Here is a 22,567-nt window from a genome sequence, read left to right as displayed (position 1 = left end):
CCAAAAAACAGGTGCACGCTTAGAACTACTGTATGGGATACTCTAGCTCCATGCATCTCAACACAGTGTGTATTTAATGGGGGTTTTAATGGAGTTTCCCAACGGGCAACCAAGCATTTATCAAGGCAACCAAATTTACGGGTTTAGTTGCCCGGCTTTTTAAACAGTGACAACCTCGAATTTTTTTTTAAATTTCGAGCACTGGGGTATTTTTTCAGTTAAGCCAGTCACAATTATTTAAAGGTTTACAAGGGAACACAGGCCTCCTAAATTGAAATTTCTTTTCTTTGCTGGAAGCTTTCCTTGCGACTGTACAGATCATCGTCATGTTATTTCTGGCAGTTGAGACGAAAGACAGCTCCAGGAAAACACGTTTGTCACAAAATTACGAACTAAAGTTGAGGAAAAAGCCACTTTGCCATTTTTGACAAGTGATAGGAAATTTCTTTTGAGTAGTATCAGAATAGCATCGATAGGTACACTATCATTACGGGAATTTTCTATTTTTCCTGCAAAAAATGGTAAACGAATTTCATGTGAAATGTTCGTAAAGAAAAAGAAAGCATCTCGTTCAATCATTTCTTTGGCCATTTCTCGTCCCCTCCCCACTCGGGCAGTGGTACATAGTCCCAGGCTACCACGACCCTGAAATGACAAACTGCAGAAGTAATGGCAGACAAAGAAAGCGAGGACAGGAATACTTTCCTGAGGTCAATTTGTAAGTATTTCTTTGACAATGAGGTCACTTGTGGCTATATAATTTTAAATATTGTGGAAATCTTTATCAAAAGCAAACGAAGTTTTACGCATACCACGTGCTGAATAAGCGTCAGCGTGTTATGGTAGATTTTATTGTCGCATGTTTAATTTCAGCGAGCATTTCCCGCATTTATTGACTTGATCAACTTGTTTTTAAGTGTAGCATCAGGGAATCTATTTTAAAAAATGGATGTTTTGCCTGAATGTTGTCAACCTCACATTGTTTCGGTTTACGTTATACGTCAATGTTCTGTGACAATTTGTCATGCGTATGCTTAAGTTTAAGGAGCCTCGAGTTTTGATGCGATTGTTCGTGAATCTAACCGATCAGAAATAACATTAACAAGGAAGCAATTAAAAGGAGTGTTAACTGATGTCATCATAAAGATCTGCTTGGCGTGAAAATCAAAATGTGATAAATAGTGTGACCCCAACACAAGATTGCGTTACTTTAATAGCAATAAGATATCGTTGACGTCATGCGTTGTGTTTAAAATTTTATAACTATTTCATGGCTGGGCTGCTAAGTATTAAACTAACCATGAAATAATCCGGGTAAAATCTTAAAGGATGTCATGTTATTCAATTTATGTTTGTGCATTTACTGTAATGCAATTGCTTGCCACACATGCTGGTCCCAGTTGTTCAAAAGGTGGATAATGCTATTCACTGGATAAATCACCATCCATTGGATAGGACAATTGGTTTCGCTATTACTTATCCACTGGATAGTGATTTATCTAGGCCCAGTTGTTCAAACAATGGATAGCGCTATTCAGCGGATAAATCACTATCCAGCAGATAAACACTAGCAAAAGCAATTGAGTTATCCAGTGGATAGTGACTTATCCGGTGGATAGCGCTGTTCATCGTTTGAACAACTGGGACCTGATCTTGAGAAAGGGTTTTTTTTGTGGCGCGAAGAATGGGTACACAGGAGCAAATTACTTGTGAGAAAAAATCTTAGCTATAATTTTGAAAACTGTGATTAATGGTTAGGTTGGTGAGCAATTATTTCAAAAGTTGTCTGGGACATCCTCGTTGTATGCAATTAAGATGTAGCCCACATACATTTTGAGATAAAATTTAAGGGCGGGTTCGATTGACCGTATTCCGGAATAGGAATACATGGAATAGAAGTTAGAAATCCTTCGTTTTTGCAGAGATTGACGTTAATATTGTCAAACATCTGCTAAAATGTTATTTTAAACATACCTTTATTATACTTGTTGCTGCAAAACGCCACACATGGTGTTTTAAATCATCACTCCATGTATTCTTATTCTGGAATAGGGTCAATGGAACGCACCCTAAGAAAACTATCTAGTAGAATATTTTTGCTCCAACAGTTTCTTCTGACCCTAACCTATCCCTGACTCAAAATAATTCAAGTTGTACTGTAATTGTGTTCCTAATGTTGTGTACATTGAAGAAGCTAGGTCACGCAGTTTTAGGCAATTTCAGCACTGATCGAATGGTCATAGAATTAATTAAAATATCAAAATAACTGTTCAAAACTATAGAAGAACTCTAACAAAACACAGGGAAGCCAAGAAGGGACATGGATGGACAAACCTGGAGAGGATTGAAATGGATTGAATTTGGGTAAATTTGAAAAACATCGGCCCACCTTTTTTCAAATTTGTTTCAGTCTATATCAAAATTTCATTTACACATCTGGAAAATCATTCTCAGCTTTTATGTGGCCATGATTTTGCAAATGAAAGACTCTTGCTCTGCCAACTTGATGTTTGGAGCTCATAATCAACAAAATTAAACAAAATTACCTGAAATAGCGTGACCTAGCCCCTTTAAGATACAGTATTTGATGAGGCTTGAGAAATTTGAAAACAATGCTTGGTTACCAAATTGTTTTTTTTTTTTAGATGATTATCATAAATTCAGTTTTGGAAGGTCTCAAGCAGTGCTGTACCACTTATACCATGGCAACAGTTGTGGCCTTGTGGGCACCTGCCAGAAATAACGGTTTACCCTACAACATTTTTTTGCAGATGTCAAAATGCTTCGTTTCCAATAGGATTGACAGTGTTTTTAATCTGTAATCCTTGGACACCACTGCTAATACTTTTGTGGAGAAATTTTGTTGTGCCTCCTTAAGCCCAAGGGTAATAGGGAGGTTGAAAATGAAATCACTCAACCAGTCACAGAGGGTGTCCCTCAAGGGACACGAAAATGTTTTGAAAATGGTGTTCTGAAAAACAACTCATTGTCCTAGCCCAGGAACTTGACAAAGATGGTGAAATAGTACTGTGACAATTAGTTGTATTTCACTGTCAATCTATTTTTATTTTCAAGTAAATAGAGGTCCAAACAAGAGACAGATAAAACCTGCTGAGAACAACTCCCTTCTACAGTTAGCCCTTGGCGAGGATAGCGAGGACAGTGAGGAAGACAAAGACTTTGAATTAAATGACGATGAGGAAGGTTTGTACCAACTTTATTAAAAAAAGGAGCAAGGTATTTGAATGTTCCACAAGTGAAAAATCTTTTTTGACCTCCTTTTTTTGTTGGTCTATGGGGTTAGTAATGTGTCTTGTAGTGAAGTTTTATCGACATCTGGATGTTTTTATTGTTGATGTTATAATAATTATTTTGAACCTTCAGGGTCAGAGGAAGAGAATGATGATGAAGAGGAAAACACTGAGAATAATAAACAAGTAGTGGAAATAAGGGATGAACAGGATGTTGAAGAGGATGATGATGATGATGATGAAGAAGAAGAGGAGGAAGTTGATGTTGGAAATGAAATGACTACTGCTTCTTCTCTTACTGTTGGAGATTTGATCGAGGCAATGAAAACCAAGCAAAAGCAGTTAGTCAGCCAACCAAGCTCAGTTGTAAGTTGTCTCATAATATATCCTTGCACTTGGACAGGTCTGTAAATTATTTAATTAAATATTAATTTGTAAAATGGTCTTTAAAGGTTCATGTTGGTCTGATCAATATTATTATTATCATTATTATCATTATCATTATTATTATTATTATTATTATATATTATTATCATTATTATCATTATTATTATTATTATTATTATTATTATTATTATTACTATTATTATTACTATTATTATAACTGCTGCTACATATAAAGCTGTATGTACATGTACATGAACATGTATGTACTTTTATAATATCACTGAAACTTTTGTAATAATGTTTGTGGAGTTTCTCTGAACTTGCTTTAAAGGATTTTTGTTTAATATGAATTACATAATTATATGTTTAGTTGCTTTTTAAACAAGAAACAATGTGAAACCTGTTTGTCTACAGGCATCAAGTGAAGTGTCTGCTTCTTCCAAGAAAGTTGATATTTTAATATGTGGAATCTGTTTAGATGATGTCAGGTATGAGACTGTTCTTGTGTATCATCCATGGACATTAATACATGTAAATTGAACTTCTTTGCTCATTCAAACTTGCCATTACCACTGTTGGTTTTTTTTCCTTTTATAGTGATGAAGGAGATGAGATAGTTGAATGTGATAATTGTGGTATTACTGTCCATGAAGGCAAGTATCGAAATCATGCTCTTCATTATGATGTCCAAAGCTCTTGGTTTGGGTGAAGGAAGCTATTGGATTAACATAATTAGAGAAGTATTCTTTGATTGCAGATTCCCTTAGGTCTGTTGCAACTTAAGTTGAATTTAGGAGTCCATTTTTCTGTTCCAATTTCTTTTGATTGGGGTTTGTGTGGGTGAAGGTATGGAATACGCTGTGCATCAGTCGATAGCCTGCATTTCCATGGGGCATTTTCAGTTATAAATACATCTTTAACTAACTTAAAAATATGCCAATGGTATTTGGTCATGACTGACAATATTATTGTTTTACAAATTGTAATATTTTAGGTTGCTATGGCATAAATGATGAGGATAGTGATTCTGGAAAAAGTAATGAGACTGATTCACCAACAGAGCTGTGGTTTTGTGATGCCTGCAAGCTTGGATTACAACCAGTGAGTTTTTCTGTGTAATATAATTTGTAATGCTAGTTACATGAGTGTCAAGAGTACTGTATTTTAAATAAATATCTGTATAATAATGTTAATTGACTGTCCAAATTACATTGTAATTTTGTGTATGATCTTGTTTTTGCATTGTTACCATGGGCATAGCCAGGATTTTTCTAAGGGGGTAGAGGGGGGGGGGGTCACAGTGCGTCAAACAGAGGGTACTCACTGGATTATCAGGTTTTCGCCACCTGAATATTGTAGGTTGTTTGCTTTAAAAAAGGCTTACAAAGGGAGGGGGGGGGGGGGGCTCACGGGCACCCCAGGACCCCCCTACCTATGCCCTTGGTTACACTTGATTGCGTTAAACCTCTGTTGCCACTTTCTTATTCAATAAGAAGTACAGTGTACCGGGAAAACCAAAAGTCTTTTTAATCATTAGCTTGGTCATTCTCAAAGATTAGCAGCAGACAATTATTGGTCTCACAATAGTCATGATAGTGTAGTTCCCTTTAATACAGGCATGGAATAAGCCTAGATAATTATACAGTGTATACAGTGTAAAACCAATTTTACAGTTAACCCATTGACTCCTAGGGGTTTCCCATTGACGAGTAAAATCGTCTGGCGGTAGACAGAGTAAAACATTAAGTCTGGCCGGTTTAGGCCAGTTTGGATGTCAAAGGGTTAAGGATGACTTTTATTAATCAAGTTCAAGGTAAGTTAACAGCTACACTGTACAAGAGGTGAGTTATTATAATATAAACTACTGCTGAAAGGGAAATAATAGTAGGCAGATTCTATGATTTGCAGTTCACTTTCTGTACTGTTGAGGGTGATAAAAGAAGGAGCTGTATAAGATTAGCAAGATATTTATTTATATCTAGCTCTTCAAATCAAAAATCAAAAAAAATGAATGGTTACTAACATTACAGCCTGCTAATTATAAAGTGGCCTACATGCATCACAGGGCATACATGTACCTGAGAGATTTCTATAATTATTGGAAAAAAATTAATTGTCAGTAGACGTCTTGATTGGCCTGACGATTAGGCTTTAACCAACACAAATCATGGCGGACATGAGTGCTAAGGAGTAAACCGCTGACCATATAGGAGTACAAAATTATAGTATTACAAGGGTACTGAGTTATTTCCTTGATACATTTACCATACAGCATAACTTTCATCTTTATGGTATTTTTTTCTAGGATTGTGAGTTGTGTCCAAACCTTGGTGGAATTTTCAAAGAAACAGACACAGGCCAGTAAGTGGGGCAAAAACATCTGATTTTGCTTTTAACAAACTCGAAACTTGAAATATTTTGTGTTCTCCTTGAAACTTCTATTTTATTGCCTCGCAAAACTTCAATGACAGAACAACATGTACCGGTAGTGAGATGTAATTTACTGCCTGATGTCACAGCTTAGTTTTGCTAAGGCAATAAAAAGGTACTTGTAGAAATTGTGTGACCTTTGAAGGGTTTTTGGTTCAAATGATTTAGCCCTACAAATTACACACTTTAAATATAAGAATATAAAACATTTTTAATGTCTTAAGTGTTATAATATTGTTAGTTCTAAGCCTTTTAATACAGTGTATTTTAATAGTCTTGTTTTAGTCCTTAGAAATATGATATATTTTTAAAAACATATTATGTATGTATGGAATATTGTGAAGTTTTTCTGTTTCATTAAAGGAATTTGCCTTTATATCCCACTAGCTTGTCCATTATAAGACAAACATCCTGTCAGGAAAATTGTCACCTTTTTTAACTTGTGGCACCCAAAAATTGAAAACACAAGTATAAAGAGTATAGTGTTGCCTTTTAACTTTTCTAACTATTTTCTAGATGGGTTCATTTGCTGTGTGCACTGTACACTCCTGATGTGGCATTCGTTAAACCAGAACAACTACAGTGCGTCACTTTATCAGAGCTACCACATTATAAGTGGGGTGCTAAGGTAGTGTATTCTTTGGTGTACTTCACACATGTAACACACTGATTGTCAGGCATTGTGACCCTGCGAAAGGAGTCTACATTATTCTTCTTCAACCATGGTCACCAACTAAATTTTAAAATGGTTGGTCTGATTAACAAGAATCTTTGCTGCCATCATTGTTTCCACTATGTCAAGTTAACATTCAAATTTGCTCATTAAAGCTATCATATTTATAGACACTTTTAACATAAACTCATGGCATCAGACATTCTTGGCCGCAAAAGCTTAAAGGCTTCAATAATCTCACAGCTTCAAAAGTTCAAAGAACTTTCTATTGCAAGTAATTAGATTCATGTCCATTGTAAGAGTCATGAAATGTCTCCTTGCTTTTCCCCTCAACGTCAATGTCATTAGTTGTTACGAATGAAGACAATTTTGTTTCGTAACAATGTTGTTACGAATGAAGACAATTTCACTTTAATTTGTGGCATTAAAATGCCACAAATTAAAGTGACTCCTTTATAACTCTGTTCCCCAAGTAAAGATAAACTGGTGGGTTTACCCTGACTTAAAAGAAAACATGTCTAACCCTTTTCTAAAATAGGTTGCAAATGTTTAGCCTTAATAGGATCCTTTGTTTTGGTTATCAAGATTAAAAGTTTGCCTCCCTCAAGTTGGGTTCTTGATGCCATTGGCACGCTAGGAACTTGTACCATCACACAGTATTCATGATTATTTTTAACAAGTCTCTAAGTCTTCTGATGCCTTTTGATCCACAGGATTGTAACCTTTGTGAGGACGAGCGCTTTTGCCGAACAGGAGTCTGTATTGAGTGTGATGCTGGTATGTGTAGGACATACTTTCATGTGACCTGGTAAGTCAGAGAGAAGTTTTTTTTCCTTTCTCTTTAGAAGTATCCTTAATTTCGCTGTTTGTTTTTTGGTACTTTGTAGTGCACAAATGTATGGACTTTTGTCAGATGTTCCAGAGGAATGTGATGAGGTATGTACAATACAGGTGTGAAATGCAAAAGTTTCAAGTCGTACTGGTAAATATACACGTATTCCCTAATGCACAGGTAAAGCACAGAATGGAACTCTCTCCTTACTTTCTTGAACTTAATACCACAACAGGAAACTAATTTTTGGGTGAGGTTCATTGTCTGCTGTGGTAGGACAGTGGAGATATAAGGCAGTGTCAAGTCCAACACTATAAAAGAGGGGGTGGGGCAAATCCTAATATGCAAACCCTATCAAATTGTTTCAGAGCCAGGGCTGAAAGACAGTCATATCAGCAGTATATGATCAGTCTTAATTAACTGGAAATGCCTGAATTTTTTTTTGAGCCAGTTACACACGAGCAAGTTTTCATTGACAAGTTCTGACTTGGCAAATTTTATTTGCTGGTGTGTAAAGAAGAACATGTCAATTTTTTCCTTGACAAGTGCACTTGCTCAAAAGCTAGCATGTGTGACTCACTGTAATGGCGCCCCGTGGTTTTTTTTTTGTCGTCTGCTGCGTAATTGTTTGGCTGGCTACAGTGAAAACTTGTCATAGAAAACTTGTTAATTCGTTCACACCAGCAAATAACACTTGTCAAGGCAAAACTTGTCAAACAGCATATGAACATTGTCAATGACACTTGTCAAGGACAACTTGTTCATGTGTAACAGGCTTTACTGGCCCATTTCCAGATGTGCTCAGATGTGGTAACTATTGATGGAGATCGAGATGAGGTTTTGTGACTCTGGGATATTTGGTAAAAATCCAAGTGCTCCTTTGGCGGAGGCAAACTTGTTGGTTTGGTATTAGACCTTTGTTTGATATTAGGCCTTGTAAAATAATTATTAATGACGAAAAGGAAAAACAGGTCTTTTCTGTCGCTCAGCACGATTAGCTTTTGCTATTTCTGAGTGGCCATGCTCTCTTTTCTTTGTAAATATTTCCTTCTTTTTACTTTACTCCTTCTGTTGTATCAACAGCACAATAAAGATTGCTGTTGTTGTTAAGGTTTGCTTATTATTACTGGTATATTGACTTGTATGTTTTGGCCTAGGACGTGGCAGATCCTCTGTTTGCGCACTGCAGATTGCATGCTGATAAACGGACTACAGCAAGCAGGGTGAGTCAAATAGGCTGAGGAAGACTTGTAAAGGGCTTTTGCATTTTACTTTGCTTTTCAAGTTTTGATTCCCTCAGGGTGGCTAAGTGGTTATCTATCGGGCCTCTCACCACTGCGAGCCGGGGTTCAATTCTGGCCTCAGCCAGCATGTGGGCTGAGTTTCAGTCGATCTCAACCTGACTCAAGGGTTTTTCTCAGGGTACTCCGGTTTTCCTCCCTCATCAAAATCGACTCACAGCTAATTAACATTTAGCTGTGGTGCTGTGCTCCAACATCAAACATGGACTGTATAACGGCAGCCAGCAGCGCCTTTGTATGCTTTCAGCCCGATGTCGTGAGCCACGCCCTGCGCAATTCAGTCCTCGACTGCCAGTAAGGGTGATTAGCACTAGCAATACTAGTAATATATATATTTCAGCAAAGAGCCTAAAGTTCACGTACTATTCTCAAATGAAGTACATGTACATGTACACTGTATTCTCCACTTCTTTTTTCTCCCAAAATTAATCGATGTCAGCATGGAAGACATGCACACAGTCTGTCTTATCCCTATTCATCTTTATTAGGGACCTTTAGATGAGAGGACGAGGATGACTACCAGTACAAGTTCTCCATACTGAGCATGCGCACAAGGTTTGAAGGCCAATATTTGTTTAAGTCTGCGTGCTTAGAATGGAAAACTCTTACTCAAAGTCGTCCTCGCCCTCCTATGTAAAGGTCCCTAGTAAGTGTGTCTACCATTAAGCACCACGTGTCTTACACAGATGAATAGGGATGAATTTAGCCAATGTTTAGCCATAACCACCCCCTGAAGTAAAAATGGGGGGAGGAAAACCCTAACCCTCCTCCCGTTTTTCTTTTTTCTTTTTTTTTGGGGGGGGGGGGGGTGAGGGGGGGCGGGTACTCCTTATACTACGTAATATTGTCAAGTACAGTGTAGTACCTTTTCTATTTTTATAGAGACGCACTTGGCTTGCGTATCAGTCACGTTACAAGAAATTTCCTGACAGGCGAAGTCAGGAGGATAAGGTAAGTTTTGTACAAACTTTTTAAGGTCCCTTAGGGTGGCTTCTAAATCCAAAGGGTCCTTTTTAACCCCTTGGTACATGTACCTTTTACGTAAAATTTTGTAGGTAGAGATAAATGAATTTTTTTTATTTTTTACTTGTGTCTACAGGAAAGAGTTAAGCTTTGTTTACTGACCCTTCGCCAGGAATTCCAGGAAAAAAGAATGAAAAGCCTACCAAAATACTACAGTAAGTCGAACAATAACTGTCACTTTTTCTGATTTGATATCAATATGCCATTTTTAATATGACTGTAAGGCTTGAAATTAGCAACCCTTTTGACTTTGGTATAGAAAGCAGGAAATGAATCTTAAAGATCATATTTTTTAAAAAAAACTATTTGTGAGACATGTTTTGATGTGTCTTGCATCTTTGTCATAATACAATTTAATGGTTTTAAAAAGCTGTATAACGTTATAGCAACCTTGACAAGCATGCATTATAAGCTATGATTCCCATACATAATTAAGATTGATAACAAAAAACTACTAAAACACTAAAAAGATGTGAGACACCTCAAAACATGTCCTGCAAATTAAAACGTTTTGTGATCTTTTTGAACTTTTACTTTGCAGCACCTACTGAGAGGATTCCTCGGCTTTTGAATTCATGTCCTGGAGGTAAACATGACATCTGATTTGAAAACATTTTTATTTTTCCTTTTGTATCCACTTGATAAGTAAAAATAAAAAAAAAGGCTCTTAAGCATATGTTAAGGGTTGCCTTTATTTCTTATTAATGACACAAATAACACTGGTGGAAAGTCGTGTCATGACAGGCAGACATGTTGGCTAATTACAAGCACAGCTAAATAGTTGAACTGGTGACCTGTTGGGTGAACTCCAAATTTTGACTCTTTGTCTTTGCACATGTGCTTCTCAGTGCCACCATACATAATTGTACCTTCCCAAGATATACTATCAAATATGGAAACAGTGTAGACAGGATTTATCTCAGTGACCCAACGAAATGCATCACAACATGGATACAATTTGTAAAGAATGATGAATTATTGGTCGAGGATAATAATAACATTTGTTTCTCATTAATATTTTCCACAGCATGCCGCCAGCTTTTGAAGAAGGCCCAGCTTTTAGGCTATAGTACTGGACAGGTGATAGATATTTATCTTGTTTTTTTCTGATTCAAGTAAAGCTCTAAACTGTTAAAGGCTTTTAGCCTGTCATGTTTTAAGCTAAAAAGAGGGTACTGAAGAGGTTTGAAACCTAGCATGAGCTATAGAATTCCCTTGTCATGTAGTGAATTTTCCAACAAAGCCACAGTAATCCCTCTTTGAACTTTAGATCATTTTCTTGAAGTCTTCATTGGATCAATATTGCTGAATATATAAAACTTTGTTATGACTTTTACTTTCAAAGTGTCTGCATTGCACATATCCAGTTTGTGATTTCTTTTTAGACCCAGAATGTAGTCAATGTGCGTCGCAAGTGGTTTGTTCAACCAGCTCTCACCAGCGAGTTTGTCAACTATTATCACGGTGATTATTAGTTAATCATTACCACCTTAGTATCTTTTATACATTCTTCTTGGTTTCTGTTTTCTTATACACTTAAATCAATATCCATACAATAAAGTTTGGTGAGTTTGTTTCTAAGGAGAAGTCGACATTGTAACAGTGACTGGGTCAATTTGCTTAATTTACTTTGAGTTAGTTAACCCAACCTTTACCTGGAGTATTGAAATTTGTGGGATTTTTGTTACAAATGCCGAACAACCTGTTGTATGCTAAGACCTTTTCCAAATACATCAACAAACTGCGGAAGGTTTTTCTTGTCATTGAATAATCCTTGTCATTTTCAAACCGTGAAACGGCATTAAGGTACTCGAAAAAGGACCTTGGAAAATAAAGAACAGGTATTTTCGACTTTCCGCTTTCAATGGAAAACCAGAACTACTATCTTAAAGAAAAATTGGATTGTCGGGAAACTTCTTCCTTCATTTGAATTCAACTATAAACTGTCAAAAATCTTTTGGTCAAATGACAGGGACTCAAGATAATAAAGCCTTAATTAATTGGGTGCCCGTTGTTAAAAGTGCGACTAAAATTGGTCGCCTTTAATTTTCTGTGTCAGATCGCAGTGCTCGATTGAAAGAGATGCAAGAACGACAGGAAGAACTTGAATCAAACAATAAACGGCTTCAAAAGGAAGAACAGAACTTGAGGGAAAGGTATCATGAGGTTTGTGGACTCCTGACATTAACAGTTTTGTTTGAAACTTTCACATTCGCGCACTTCAAGTAAAGCTGAGGTACTTCAGTCACCTCGTCATCATCATCAAAACTTGATTTAAATCCTTATCAATCCCGGCTTAGAATCTTAAACCTCAATAAAAGCCATCAGTGTGCCTTCCTCCATCAATCAATCAATCAACTTTATTTAAAACACGGTACAGGCTCAGCAAGCTGGTTTTTAGACATGCCGTGTAAGAATTACAAGATATAAATGTTAAAAATTGCAAGAGTTGCAAGATATAAATGTTAAAACGACTAATGAACTAGGTGTAAGTTAACGCTAAAAATTATTTAATGTCAAGGAAATTTAAACAGTAGTCATAATTAGTAACAATCATATAATACGAAACAAGCCATGTAAAAATGTGCCCTAGCAATGTAAAATGTGTCCTAGGATATCGCACGTTTAAAGTTTGCAAGATCGCACGATAAGAGAAAGAACGTTTAAGAAAATTCCTTTTAGGTAGCGGTTTTGCCTTTTGCCGTTGTTTAAGTTTAGTTACACTGATGAGAGAAAAGTCAAAACAGAATAGCATTGCATTGGCGACCCAACTGAGATTCTCTGATTTACGCTCTTTTTCTGATCAATAACTTGAATTGACTTCGCTTTTCGCCGTTTTTTGTTTTAGTTGACCGAGATTATTCAGCTTCTTGCTGAGGACATTAAAGAAAGGAGACAAGAGTCCCTGCAGTTACATCGATGTTTGTGCAAGTTATCATCCAAGGTACAATCTGCTAATTTTTGTTTTGTTTCAAAGTACGTGGGAAATGTTCAGCAGTATCACACGTGGTCACCTACTCTTCCAAACAGTGCTTGCGTGGGCTTCTGTAAAGGCGTGCGCCGTTTTTGGAGTACAGGGCCTACGGTTTGCCGTGTTTTTTTCGAAATGACTTCAAAGTTTAACAACACGCAGTTTTCATTTCAAAGGCTGCGCGTTTTCTCATTTATTTTTACTGGATTGCTACGGTCGAGTATTAAGCCCGCTCTCTCCCACTCGATAGAGTCTTCTGGTTGACGATATCTAAAACTGCCGTTTCAGAAGAAGAAGTGTTCTACTGTCTATTAGACAAGTGATATCGGTATCAACTTCCTTAACATGCACTTTTCTCCCCTTTAAGTTATACTTGCGGCGGACGTTTTTGGAAGTAGGCGTTAAAAACTTTACGAAATGTGTTCTGTTATTGCTTTCAGGATCTAGCCAAACCGTCTTTACTAGAAAGCAGGAAACTCAAGCAATCGACGTCACAAACACCTTTGAAACCAATCAAACTCAACATGTAGGTTATGTGGTTAAAATAAAGGAGTATTATCCAAAATTACCTTACGAATGAAAAACGAATATTTCGGATTTGGCATTAGAACTGTCTTGTAATGCTGATGCTATTTATTATGCCGCACAAGGCGATTTCTATCGGCATTGCTGTTATAATTTACGTAACGTTTAAATTTCTTTATAGGTGTAATACTTGCAAAACAACGGAAAATCAACACCAGTTGGTGCAATGTGACACGTGTCATTATCACTATCACTTGGGATGCGTAGATCCACCTCTGACACGCATGCCCAAACGATCAGCTAAGTGTCTTTGGTACGTACCGGGTATGTGCTGTATGGGTAGTTTAGATCTTTGGGTAATTTTAGCCTAAGGAGAAAGGAAAGTCGTAGCTTTAGGAGAAACCAATGCCACTTAGCTAAGGGATACTATTGGTCTGCGCATGGATTCAGTTGCACAATATTCGATTTTTTTTTAACCTCATTCTCGTAGTCGTTGCGAAGCGTGGGGAAAGTGCTTTCGAGCAACTCACAAGTAACTCTTCTATTCTGAGATTGCGGCGCGAGATTTTTAAGCCAACATATTGGGGTATTGTTAGACAACGAAAGAAATCTAAAAAATCTTCAAGTTGTTGCACTCATTTCAAAAGCGCTCCTTACTGAATCGTTGTGTATTCGCGTTAAATTTCAACAGGCAATGTTCTGAGTGTGACCCCAGTGACGAGGACGGTGAGATGGAAGTTGATCCAGAAGATACAACACCTATATCACAAGGGCGACAGAGAAGGATCATTAAAGAGCCATCAAAGTTCACTCCTGACAAGGGAGAGGTAAGGCAAGAGAAATGCAAATTACATACAAAAGAGAGGTTGAACTAGAAGTTACACCAGGGTCAGTAAGGCAGGGAAAACATGAACCAAGGAAATGAGATAGTTGAATGTTATTGGAGAAAAGCTAAGACAACAGCCTATACTTGAAATAGTTGACCACGCTAAGATTTTAGGACCTACGGCGATCTCCAGTAATATTAAGTGGAACAACCATATTTACGAATCTATAAAGAAAGCGAATAAGCGTTTATACTTTCTCGTGTTACTGAAGAGTGCAGGTGTCCCCCCAGATGACATGGTTCGCTTTCATTGTGACAACTATCAGGCCAGTTCTCGAATATTGTGTACAGGTTTACCACCACTCACTACAGTGATGACATAGAGAGAGTGCAATGAAGAGCAATGTCCTTCATATGCCACGGTCTGTCGTATAGTGAACTCTTTCTCGTCCATCTAATCTGATCGACTTTATAGCCTTTTGCCATCCAGGCACTGCCCGGCATACACAACTGACGTAAGCGCGCACATAACCTACCGCGCTTGCGCACATTTATCCCAGCAATGTTCTCAAAGTTTAATAACTTAGTCTTTACCTGAAAGGTAAAATATTAATATTATTTTTATTATAGATTCTTACATTATATTTTAAGGTTTTCAAAATTTATCCTGTGCTTTTAGTGTTAGGATATTGTAATTCCATTAAGCATTTTCTGTAAAAATGAACATTAATTTTTAACTTGTATGTTGTATCTATGACGCAATTCAGCCAGCTGGCTGAAATGTTTCAGTACTTAATAAACTTACCCTATACTTGTTCTTGTCAAGTTGACAGTGACTTTTTTCATCTGGCCAGCGAAGAGGTTTTCTATCAAATTAATAATTGCTAAGTACTGTTTTTTTTTTTTTTTCTGCACAGGCGAAAAAGCGCAAGCTGAATAAATCCAAACGAAAATCTCAAACAACAGGCGAAAGTGGTTCACCGGATGATAAAGTAAGGGCTCTTTTTCTGGAAGGTGTTGTTTAAAGCAAAGATCATTTTTGTGAAACGGGTAAATTAAAGGCTTTCATTACACTTGACGCTGGGTTGCTGGCTTTGATTAACTCGGTCCTGGCTATCAGTAGACCAGCGCTAGGGTTTGGGTTATCGTGTTTGTTTTCGTTCAAGCTACAATAAGCGACAAAAGTAGTTGAGACACTGAACTGGGAAGACCACAATTAGGAAAAAATCACCTTAACTTACATTTTCCACTTACACTCCTCCCTTAACGATTTGTTAAGTCTACTACGCTTTGTAAATAGCTAACTGGTTGTCTTTCTTCCAGTTATAATTCGTTCATTCGCATGGTTTTCCTCAAATTATAAACGTGGGAAGCCTATGAACTAGCACCATAACCAAGGGCATTTCTACTGAAACCGTAACAGTTATCGAAGCGAAAAAATTTATGCATGAAATTAGCGAAAGAAGCTAGAACGACTAGATGAAAGGGGACTTAGGGCGGTTTTTTGTGACTGGAACCTCGCATACGAAGACTTACTGAAACGTCCAACTTGTTCTCTCTATACAACATGCGACTGCAAGACATCACCATTTTCATGTACAAAGTCAAGCACAGGTTGCTGCCTTCCAACATATTAGATTTATTCAGTGGCACTCGATCTGGGTACAACCTCAGGAACTCAGATTTTCATATCTCCAGAATCTACTCTGTCCACATGGCAAACATTCCCTAAGATATTTCGGACCACATTTGTGGTCAAAACTTGGACATGGCGACAGACAAATGCCAACTTTAACATCATTTGTCAAAAACATGCGCAGAAAAGACCTCGCGAACGTATTTTCAAATTACGTCTGTACGGGAATTGTCCAAAGTGTGTTTAGAATTTTAGACATATTTAAAATTTGTATATAGTTGTATTGGTAGAAATTATTATATTTTTAGTCTCTCTTTTAAAATATAAAAGGGATTCTATATATGTTTATATATTGTAGCAAGCGATAGCTAATTTTAACTTAAACACCAAGGCGCTCTATATAAGGAAGTCTTCCCTGGGAAGATCGAGGCTCATTTGTCAGTCACCGTTGACATGCACGGGACTGTAAAAGGCGTGGTGTCTTAGGCACATGCAAATGATTTGTCAATCAAATGTGGACGCAACCGAGAGCTCTGTGATAATTTCTTCAATAAAAAAGCCCCTTAATTATGACAATGTGTCCGTAATATGCCATAAAATTTTATCTGTCGTTCTTTATCAGTAATTTTATTGGGAGTATCCCCGATTAGTCAGCCTCCGGGCTGACTAGAAGTTTTAGACACTTAAATAAAGTTGATTGATTGATTAACTGATTGATTGGTTGATTGCAACACAGACCGTGCCCTTAATCAATCGACAGACGGATAAATCACAGGAATCAAGCTCAGAGCCATCTAAAAAAAGAGGGAGGCGGCCGGGGAAAAAGATCGCAGAGCCTGTGGAAAAGAAGAAAAAACTTGAAGATGTTCGCACTGAATGCAGTGTGTGTAAGCAGAGTGGAACGAATGCCAATCTTGTCAGGTATGAATAATAGCTATAGGAAGTTAACGTGACACTTGTGTCGACTCAACACTTCCACCCGGCCCCTAAAAAAAGAAGAAGCTCGGGCAGTCATTCTGACCCAATTTGAAAGTCCTTCATAGCCGATTCTTCCTCGAGGGTCGAGCAAAAAGGCGTGGAGTTAAAACTTCATGTCAAAGGACACAACGTAATTTTGTGTTTCCTATCGATAGTTGAATTGGAAAGGAAAGGAAAGGAAAGGAACTTTATTTCAGTGTCTAATCTTCTAGCGCTGGAGCATTAATTGGGGACAATGTAAATTGAAATTAACAAATTAACGCAAATCAAATTAAATGTTAGTTTTTGAGTAGAGGGGAAAACCGGAGTACCCGGAGAAAAACCTCTCGGTGCAGAGTAGAGAATCAACAAACTCAACCCTCTTTCTACAAAGAGTCTGGGAATCGCACTCGGGCCACATTTGTGGGAGGCGAGTGCTCTCACCACTGCGCCATCCCTGTACCCCTGCAATGGTCTGTACCCAGCTGAAACTGTCGGTTTGATTATTCCTAACGACTTTGCTCTCAGCTAGGTAAGTGGGCAACCCCGTGCACGGTCTTTATGGTTCATGTAACACTTTTTTTTGTCATATTTTTATTACGTAGGTGTGACAGCTGTAAGCAGTGTTATCATTTTCAATGTCTTGATCCGCCTATCAAAGTAAGTGAGTTCACAGGAATTGAAGTACGGTTGCTTATGTACCGCTATTCCGGCGCTAATAGCGATGGTCATTGCACTCAAATACTACTATGTGAACTGTGCATGAATCGTCTTCCATTTCTTTGTTTTGACAGGCCAACCCAAAAACCCGAGGGTATCAGTGGTTTTGTACTGAATGTGACGAGTCGGTAAGTCTTTCAATGAAACTTCTGCGTCAGCCGCGAAAAGACTGAAACATTTTTTGACTGGCCTCTTACTTAGTATGTCCGTCACGGCACTTCCAATGTTCTCGAATGGTATAATCCGTATATGACGTTTTCAACCAACCTCGAGAGACACCAATAACAATGGAGAAGTGTACGACTTCTGGTGGACGAACAAAAGAAGCTTATGAGAGATCTTTTGTTTTTGTCCACCAACATCGCGGCGATGACGTCACGTGAAAACCTCCCATTCATAAATGGCGGCCAACAAATTATTCTTTTTTCTTTGTGCTAATCATCCTCACTAGCCTCACTTTGGAGCAAAAATTCTTTTGAATTTGTTCGCGCTAACGAGGCTAGTGAGGATGATTAGCATAAAGACGAAAGAATAATTACTTACGAGTGCAGTTTTGCACAGATACAACCACTCCCAAAGAATATGAAACGTCCACTTTTTCTTTGCCGGTATTCGTCGCTTAAAAACGCCTTCGTTGAGCTGTCCTGCGTTGCAGAGTTGTCTGCATTGCTTGTTCAATATCTCTGTTTAGGGGAATAGTTGTTGTTTTTGATGCCGCAGTAAACAGGGCAGTGGTAAGTGTCGGACCAGGTGCGTTTTTTTGTTTTGTACCTTGTCCTTTGTTTTAAAAAAAAAAATTATCAGTGTAACGGGACTTACCACATCTAATGCCTTAACACGTTCTATAAAACACTGATTTCGTGAATTTAAGAGAAAAGTAATTCAAAAAGAAAGGAATATGCTTTTAATGTAAGTTGCCTCGGGAAAATCGAAAAGGATCTGTCTGACTGCTGTCAAGATAACCATCTGGGGATCGAGGGTACAAAAAGACTGGATTGCAAGCGGAAAAGCAAGCGGAAAAGCACAAGCAACGTCAATTGGGTGATCAGCTATTTCATCATTTATCCAGTGCATAGCGTTGTCCACCATTCGAAAAACTGGGTTCTGTCTCTTTCCAATCCAGTGATGGTTTCTGTGGAGGAATTTAGGTCATTATTTCACGGCATCCATTGATTCAAATTATCCGTTTAAGTTCGTTGTATTGGCAAATAAAGAGGGACGCTGTCCCTTTCAAACTTGGCTACAACTGTGTCATCGCATATTTCTGTTCCTTTTCAGGAAGACGAAAGCGATGAAGGAGGGGAAGAAGAAAAATCAAGTAACGCTGACCAAACAGAAAATATAATTTCACCAGAGAAAGAAACAAAAGAAAAATCAAGCGAAAAAGATACAGAGGTCGACGAGGAAGACGACGGAGACTCGTCTTTAACAAGTTTGGTGCGGGAAGAGAAGGAGAAGAAAAACGTTTCGTAAAGGAAAATGACTTGGTCATATTTTCATAGCGTTTGTTTTGTTCACTTGAACTAATTTCAGAGTCTTTTAACAGCGAAAATCTAAATTCTGTATTATTTTTTTGCTTCAATCCCAGGGGCCCGTCTCTCGAATGTCCTGAAAAATTTTCGGGCCTTTTCCCTCTGTATCTTAAAACCGGAGAGATTTTAAGTCAACAAACTTCACTATCATTTTGCTTTTTGTTGTCTTGAAAACATATTAAAAACCAGTTTATGAAAACAAACGGAAGGAAGCCCGAAAAGTTTTGGGAACTTTCGAGAAACGGGTCCCTGATTACCAGAGAGCCATGGCTTTAAAGGGAACCTCCATTAAAGCAACAAAATAACTTTAAACTCATAGACCATAACGTTTACAAACTTTTTCCAATGAAAGCGTTTATATCCGAAAAAAAATGAAATACAAAAGCCCTTGTTTTGGTTGTAAAATTTCCTGGGCGCATCCATCTTGAATAAGAACAAACGCTCTTTGTGTCAGAACAATAGGGCAACCACTAGACGTCACAATTGTTCAAGATGACGACGCCCGGGATATTTGAAAGCCAAAACAAGCGTTTTTGAAATTCATTTTTTCGGATACAAACGCTTTCATTGGAAAAAGTTTGAACAATTTTAGTTGTTAACATTATGTTCTGTAGATTAAAGTTATTTTGTTGTTTTAGTGGAGGTTTCCTTTAAAGCCTGGTTTTCACTTGCGACGTAAGTGTAAACACAATAAGCATACGCAAACTCAGTAGCTTGTTGTTCATTAGAGCCTTTCGTTAGAACAATAGACACTAATTAATAACAAATATATGCGCTTGCGTGTGTTGCTTGTTCTTATGCATGCGTCGCTAGTGAAAACCAGGCTTAACTGGCACACACTCAAATGATATATTATAGAGTGTTTCACTCTTGACTCAGACTTCCGTTGTAACTAGAGAAAATAAAAATAACTTTTTAAAATAAATTTGCATTAGATTGTTTGACTTTCTGTTGTTGTGTTTACATTGTGCTGTTATGAGGCCTCACGGCGAAAACGAATCTTTCATCCACCCAAGCGATATCTTGTCGTTTTCACTTATCTATTGTTTTTCCCCATCCACTCGAATTGAAAACATAAAATTTGATTTTGCGTGTCATTCACACTAAAATGGTTTAAGCACTGACTGGTCTTTTTGAGAATGGTTTCAATAGTGTATACCAGTTCCAGTTTGGTTAGTCGGAAACGGAGACATAAGTCTACATCTACATCTACTTGTTCCAGCACTCGGCAAAGTCCCGTTTGACTTGAGTCTGACACTTGCAGACAGAAAACTTAAGACTTACCCTAAATCACAGTTACTGAAAGCTAACCGTTTTGAAATGGGTGCTTAAACTTAAATACTGTACTGTTTATCAGCGCTATTTGTCGGTCAGTGTAAAACGCAGACTGCAGACCAGGGGTAAAATGCAGACTGAGGTTATAACGTAACTGTTGAAAGAGCGCAAACCCTTAGAAATGCTAAAATTAGGCCTAAAACAATATTCAGGCTTAACTGTTAGGATTTCTAATGGGTCTGGGCTTTTTCCGTGACAGTTAAATTTTAACCTCAGTCTGCATTTTACCCCCAGTCTGCAGTCTGCGTTTTACACTGACCGCGCTATTTGTATCAAATTGGTAGGCAGTCTGCAGTTGTGATACACCTACCTCCAAGAAATGCCAACTAAACCCAGGAAGGAAGAGGCATGTGAACATTTGCACAAGGGTAGGCGGGTTATATTTTTCGAAAATTGAGGGTTTTTTTAGAAATATTTGTTTCCAATCATATTTTAAAGAACCACCTTGTTTTTCAAAACAATCATCATTGCCTGTTGGTTGCCTTCGTCTGCGTGATAGCCGATGCCCTTGGCACGTTATACAAGGAAATCGGTCTCTCCAGTTACTGACGAGGTAGGTCTAACATTTCTAACATATAGATCAAGATGCAAAATTTTTAGTGGTTTGCCTGTGTCATTGTAAGCAGTGGAATGGAAACTAGTAAAGAAAGATGGCGGCAAGAAGGTTATGGAAAGGATTGGAAATTTGTCAATCTTATGTTACTGTTATCTCCAGGGATAAATTTAATTTGTTAAAAACACTATCAGCACGATCTCAAGACACAAAAAACCCAGGCTTAAGGATTTGTGCAAGAGGAATTTGTTTTTATCAAGGTAAGAGTACGTACCCTGCAGCCGCTGTTTACAGTGTTGTCACGCAACGCACCTCTTGACAAAATGTACCTTTTTTGTCTGAAATCTGCTAGATCTGATGATGCGCTCTGTTTCTAATTCAAATTTAAAAAGGATTTACTTAATCATTACCACCCCATCAATAATCGACCAGTTTAAGTTTGTAAGAACCAATTATGAATTAATAGAAATATTGCTGATAAGTTTTTATTGCTATTATTTACTATTAATAAAAAAAATATGAAAACTTTTTCAGCCGCCATGGTTAAGAATTCAGACGTTGAATGGAAGGCAAAACTCACACCTGAACAGTTTTGGGTCTGTAGGCAAAAAGGAACTGAGCCGGTATGAGGAATTGCTTATAAATTATTTCATTATTATACTAATCAATGCAATGCCAACGGATCTCAAAAGCATTGGAAGATTAAAGAATTGTATGTTTGTTTAAGCTGAGAGGGTTAAGATGATGCCTTAGGTTTCCCTGTTAGCAGAGGTTTGTTTTCTTTTCGCGTTCACAGGGCCGTACTCATCAGCCAAGTGAACACGACAGGAAAGAGACCTCTGCTAACAGAGAAGCCTCACGTCAATGATTGAATTCTATTATTTGGAAGTTGGGGCATTTTCTGTATGAGGGTGTGCCAACCTTTCTTTGCACAACTGACATGCCCTTCCTGTGAAAAAATACTGATCCCTGATTGCTTTCACAATATTAATATTGCCATGCTTGATTCTCACAGGACAAACTAGGTCATACTCTCTAGATTGGGGACCACGTAGTCTAAACCAATAGTATTGGGTAACACTTTGACTAATAACACTTAAAGTAAGAATTGCGCTGAGCAGCCTTCGAATGACTCAGCTTTAGAAAGCACCAGGTCTTATTTGTATCAAATGATCTTTCTAGCCTTGGTCAGGTGAATACGTCGATTTGAAAACTAAAGGGATTTATACATGTGTGTGCTGTGGCAGTGCCTTGTTTAGGTAAGACATGTTTGGCCATCTGTGTATTTCTATGGAACAGGTTCTATGTTCAATGCATTTTGTGTTCAAATCACAGCTCATCCAGCAAGTTTGACTCAGGTACAGGGTGGCCGTCATTTCATTCAGCTCTCGAAATGTCATCTGATGACAAGATGCCCGCTCAGCTGACGGTTGTTGAGAAAAGTGACAACAGCCATGGAATGGTTAGAGTTGAAGTTCTTTGTCGTAAGGTAAACTTTATGTGCAGCCTTTTTCCTTCCCACTTTTCAAGAAGTTGAACAGACCACACTCATAAAAAGGGTCCCAAATTCCTAATCAAGATGTTCCAGCAAAACAACCATATTACCACAGTGATT

General features: G+C 37.8%; 2 protein-coding genes across 2 annotated transcripts in view; both read left to right on the top strand.

Annotated features, from left to right (window-relative positions):
* Positions 1-600: 600 nt before the first annotated feature.
* LOC137967502 (PHD finger protein 14-like) lies at positions 601-19,155 on the top strand. Its single transcript, XM_068814026.1, has 26 exons — positions 601-718; positions 3,076-3,204; positions 3,385-3,617; positions 4,053-4,126; positions 4,236-4,291; positions 4,633-4,739; positions 5,944-5,999; positions 6,585-6,696; positions 7,455-7,549; positions 7,629-7,677; positions 8,731-8,796; positions 9,757-9,825; positions 9,974-10,052; positions 10,439-10,483; positions 10,925-10,977; positions 11,283-11,361; positions 11,957-12,063; positions 12,746-12,841; positions 13,309-13,394; positions 13,575-13,706; positions 14,085-14,220; positions 15,137-15,211; positions 16,592-16,776; positions 17,418-17,472; positions 17,607-17,660; positions 18,811-19,155. The coding sequence occupies exons 1-26, from the start codon at positions 670-672 to the stop codon at positions 19,003-19,005; spliced, it is 2,472 nt and encodes an 823-aa protein (XP_068670127.1). The 5' UTR covers positions 601-669; the 3' UTR covers positions 19,006-19,155.
* A 1,871-nt stretch (positions 19,156-21,026) lies between these two features.
* Positions 21,027-22,567, top strand: part of LOC138013101 (peptide methionine sulfoxide reductase MsrB-like) — a 2,065-nt gene continuing 524 nt past the window's right edge. The window contains exons 1-4 of the mRNA XM_068860067.1: positions 21,027-21,212; positions 21,487-21,575; positions 22,135-22,211; positions 22,288-22,441. Of these exons, the coding sequence (XP_068716168.1) occupies positions 21,050-21,212; positions 21,487-21,575; positions 22,135-22,211; positions 22,288-22,441 (483 nt within the window). The 5' untranslated portion in view covers positions 21,027-21,049. The remainder of the gene's footprint in view (positions 21,213-21,486; positions 21,576-22,134; positions 22,212-22,287; positions 22,442-22,567) is intronic.

This window comes from Montipora foliosa, chromosome 8, assembly GCF_036669935.1.
Source record: "Montipora foliosa isolate CH-2021 chromosome 8, ASM3666993v2, whole genome shotgun sequence".
In the NCBI taxonomy this organism is placed as follows: domain Eukaryota; kingdom Metazoa; phylum Cnidaria; class Anthozoa; order Scleractinia; family Acroporidae; genus Montipora; species Montipora foliosa.
Note: the sequence above shows the minus strand (reverse complement) of the source record. Positions and strands in the feature narration are given on the sequence as shown.

What these genes read in the sequence shown, in the direction of transcription:
- LOC137967502 (XM_068814026.1), top strand. Translation starts at nt 670, where the DNA reads ATGGCAGACAAAGAAAGCGAGGACAGGAATACTTTCCTGAGGTCAATT. An exon ending in ATTAAATGACGATGAGGAAG is followed by an intron (nt 3,205 to 3,384) that starts GTTTGTACCAAC and finishes TTGAACCTTCAG; the next exon opens with GGTCAGAGGAAGAGAATGAT. An exon ending in GCAAGCTTGGATTACAACCA is followed by an intron (nt 4,740 to 5,943) that starts GTGAGTTTTTCT and finishes ATTTTTTTCTAG; the next exon opens with GATTGTGAGTTGTGTCCAAA.